Raw genomic sequence first — 4153 nt, 5'->3', positions numbered from 1 at the left:
ACCAGGCTGCCTAAATATGGTTCTCAATCAGGGACAACCAGGCTACCTAAATATGGTTCTCAATCAGGGACAACCAGGCTACCTAAATATGGTTCTCAATCAGGGACAACCAGGCTGCCTAAATATGGTTCTCAATCAGGGACAACCAGGCTGCCTAAATATGGTTCTCATTCAGGGACAACCAGGCTACCTAAATATGGTTCTCAATCAGGGACAACGATAAACAGCTGCCTCTGATTGAGAACCATACCAGGCCAAACACAGAAATCCCAAAACATAGAAAAAGGAACATAGACAACCCACCCAACTCATGCCCTGACCATACTAAAACAAAGACATAATAAAAGAACTAAGGTCAGAACGTGACAAATCCGAACAATTGACTTATAAATAAATGTTTATTTCTGTCTATATTTTTATAAAAGATAGTCAGATAGTCACACATTCTACATGTGGTCCCAACAATTTAATTGTGGACCTGTTTACCTTTTATCCTTTTACTGTCTAAGAGACCTCTCTTAATCTAGTTTTGTAATGGACATCTGTTATACTGTATTGGCTGAAAGAGAAGAAGAATTTCTCCCATTTCAATGTCGGCCTCCTCAGCTGGAATCTCAGACCGCTAAAGTAAGGAGCAGGTACTGCGAAGGGATATGGATTCTATGCTACTTCAACCTGTAAAGCCACACAGATGTTAAATGTGTTTCTGATTACTTTGTGAACCTGGGAGAAACACAGCGTGGGGATTGGTGGAAAGAATGCGCTGTCCGAGTGAGCTTTTCTCTGCACATACTGACCGTGAGAGAGAGAGAGAGAGAGAGAGAGAGAGAGAGAGAGAGAGAGATAGAGAGAGAAACAGATAGAACCAGACTCACAGAGAGAGCATGGCTGTCGTTTCTCTACAGACTTATCGGAAAGAGCCTTGAACGTTTCCTTGTCCCTTGGCCTCCCTGGCTCAGACCTCAGGAACGCCATGGAACTTTCTAGAACAGACGAGCCGGGGTAAATTGGACCCATATGGAAGAGTAAGGCCTGGAGAGTCTGACCTGTGTGATGAGTGACACGCTCAGTGAAGGCCTGGAGAGTCTGACCTGTGTGATGAGTGACACGCTCAGTGGAGGCCTGGAGAGTCTGACCCGTGTGATGAGTGACACGCTCAGTGAAGGCCTGGAGAGTCTGACCCGTGTGATGAGTGACACGCTCAGTGGAGGCCTGGAGAGTCTGACCTGTGTGATGAGTGACACGCTCAGTGAAGGCCTGGAGAGTCTGACCTGTGTGATGAGTGACACGCTCAGTGGAGGCCTGGAGAGTCTGACCCGTGTGATGAGTGACATGCTCAGTGGAGGCCTGGAGAGTCTGACCTGTGTGATGAGTGACACGCTCAGTGGAGGCCTGGAGAGTCTGACCTGTGTGATGAGTGACACGCTCAGTGGAGGCCTGGAGAGTCTGACCTGTGTGATGAGTGACACGCTCAGTGGAGGCCTGGAGAGTCTGACCTGTGTGATGAGTGACACGCTCAGTGAAGGCCTGGAGAGTCTGACCTGTGTGATGAGTGACACGCTCAGTGAAGGCCTGGAGAGTCTGACCCGTGTGATGAGTGACACGCTCAGTGAAGGCCTGGAGAGTCTGACCCGTGTGATGAGTGACACGCTCAGTGGAGGCCTGGAGAGTCTGACCTGTGTGATGAGTGACACGCTCAGTGAAGGCCTGGAGAGTCTGACCCGTGTGATGAGTGACACGCTCAGTGGAGGCCTGGAGAGTCTGACCTGTGTGATGAGTGACACGCTCAGTGAAGGCCTGGAGAGTCTGACCCGTGTGATGAGTGACACGCTCAGTGGAGGCCTGGAGAGTCTGACCTGTGTGATGAGTGACACGCTCAGTGGAGGCCTGGAGAGTCTGACCTGTGTGATGAGTGTCACGCTCAGTGGAAGCCTGGAGAGTCTGACCCGTGTGATGAGTGACACGCTCAGTCGAGGCCTGGAGAGTCTGACCTGTGTGATGAGTGTCACGCTCAGTGGAGGCCTGGAGAGTCTGACCAGTGTGATGAGTGACACACTCAGTGGAGGCCTGGAGAGTCTGACCTGTGTGATGAGTGACACGCTCAGTGAAGGCCTGGAGAGTCTGACCTGTGTGATGAGTGACACGCTCAGTGGAGGCCTGGTGTGTTGGAGGCTGTGATGGGTCCACAGAAAAACAACGTTGCTGCTGAATCAATGTGTCATACAGTACAGTATATGACAACGTCTACAGGTCAAAAAGCTGTATGGGTTTTGTGTTCTGGCTCCTCATGTAAAAAGGTGGCTTTGCAAAGCATCATGGTACAGTGTGTCACTGTTACTTTTCAACTACTCAGGTTGAACCTGAATCATAGCTTGGATAATTCGATTTCATCTGATATGGCCCCAGAACATGACCCAGATACTAGCACCGTTAGAGGGTGTGTGTGGGAGCAGGTATCTGTGGGTTTGATGCACACATCCTCCACTTAACGGTTGCCCTCATACAGGGTCAAGTACGGAACCATCCACCCATGCAGATATTGTACAGAACCAGTTATTTCTGGTGGATTTCAGGGGATTTGATGGTCATGTTCAATGTGAGGCTAAATATGAGGACAGGAGACAGATAAATTAAAGTAGTGGCATTTCAGGTTTCAGATTCAGTGATTGGCTGGAATTAATGAGTTATATGCAAGAATGAGATGGACTTGCTTCAGGATTCATTTAGCATATCCAGTTCTCCAGAAACCACTGGTGTCAACCACCAGAACTAGATCAAATATATCCAATTAATGTGCATTGTAAACTAACAGTGTGGTAGAGACACTTTTCTCCAGTCATAGAGGGTCATGCTACTGTTGTATACTGATGACAAATGGACAGAAGACTGGATTGAGTAAATGTATACCCTTTTCACACTATACCATACTGTATTGGCCCGGACACTGTCCTTTCCAGCACGATTCCAGCAACTATGGTGGTGTGTAACCAGTCCAGAACTGTGTCTTATGGCCTTTTTTTCCCTCAGTCAAACAGAACCTGGTCTTTTTCTGAGTAGTGATGTCGACCATGCCAAAATACCTGTGACTAAACACCCATATTTAACAAGCTGTGTAAGCTGCTGCTGCTACACAAATACGTTTGGCCTTGAAAAACTCCCAGCTCCTCTGTCCCAGTCCTCATCAATAATGGAATGTCTTATGGAGATCGACTCTCTCCTACCTCGACGCCCTATGTGACTTTCTGGGGATATTTTAATCACACTTGTCATGTTTAAGTTCTTTACCTCTTCTAGTCAAAGTCACGGTTTCATGCGGTGTCTTTTTCAAATCCCACGGCTGCGGTTGACAATTCAACAACATGAATGGGATTTGTCTTCTTTTTTGTCCTTGTCAATCACAAGGAGCCAGGGCTGCTTCACTCCGGGCCACTGCCAAGACTGCGGGGAGCGATTGTCAGGTGGCATTACTGTCCCGCAAGCGCAGCTAAAAGCCATTTTTTTACATAACAAAAAACCCTGCATTGATGCATTATTTAGCGAGGCAGATCAGCCACAATTTCTGGTGAGATCTTGAGTCCTAAAACGCTGGTTTGAGCAGCAGAGAGTCTCAGGGTGTGAGAGAGGGGCTGCAGAGAGACGCTGCTGTGGTAGTGCCGGAAGCTTCACACTCACACGCACACACACTTACACACACACTCCTTTTAGACACACACCTTTAATAACCCATGCCAGCTGAGTATAGGCTCCACACACTTGCCCTGCCTGTACAGCAGCACCGTGGGCCTGGCCCTGACAGGTGTGTGAAGGAGAGGCCAGATGTGGGCTGTGGCCAGGTGGTCCCAGTCCCAGAACCTTCCTGCCTGCCTGCACACCGCATCACACCGCTGGCCTGATTGGCACTAATTGGCAGGCAGGGCTCACCACTCAACCTCAGACTCAAAGAGAGGAGGAGGACAGGGGGATGGACGGATGAGAGGAGGAGAGAAGAGGGAGTGGAGAGATAAGAGGAGGAGAAAAGAAGAGGGAGTGCAGGGGTGAGAGGAGGAGGAGAGGAGAGGAAGTGGAGAGATAAGAGGAGGAGGAGAGGAGAGGGGTGGAGGGATGAGAGGATAGAAGAGGAGTGGGGGATGGAGGGCTGAGAAAGAGAGAAGAA

The 4153-nt window shown here is 49.1% G+C and overlaps 1 protein-coding gene across 1 annotated transcript; it reads left to right on the top strand.

Moving 5' to 3' along the window:
* Window positions 1-1053: 1053 nt before the first annotated feature.
* On the top strand, window positions 1054-2178 carry LOC139384604 (mucin-21-like). Its single transcript, XM_071129426.1, has one exon. It carries the CDS (start codon window positions 1054-1056, stop codon window positions 2176-2178), a length of 1125 nt encoding a protein of 374 aa, XP_070985527.1.
* The last annotated feature ends 1975 nt before the right edge of the window (window positions 2179-4153 follow it).

The sequence above is a fragment of the Oncorhynchus clarkii genome, chromosome 26 (assembly GCF_045791955.1).
Source record: "Oncorhynchus clarkii lewisi isolate Uvic-CL-2024 chromosome 26, UVic_Ocla_1.0, whole genome shotgun sequence".
Lineage (NCBI taxonomy): Eukaryota > Metazoa > Chordata > Actinopteri > Salmoniformes > Salmonidae > Oncorhynchus > Oncorhynchus clarkii.
This window is presented reverse-complemented; position numbering and strand designations above follow the sequence as displayed.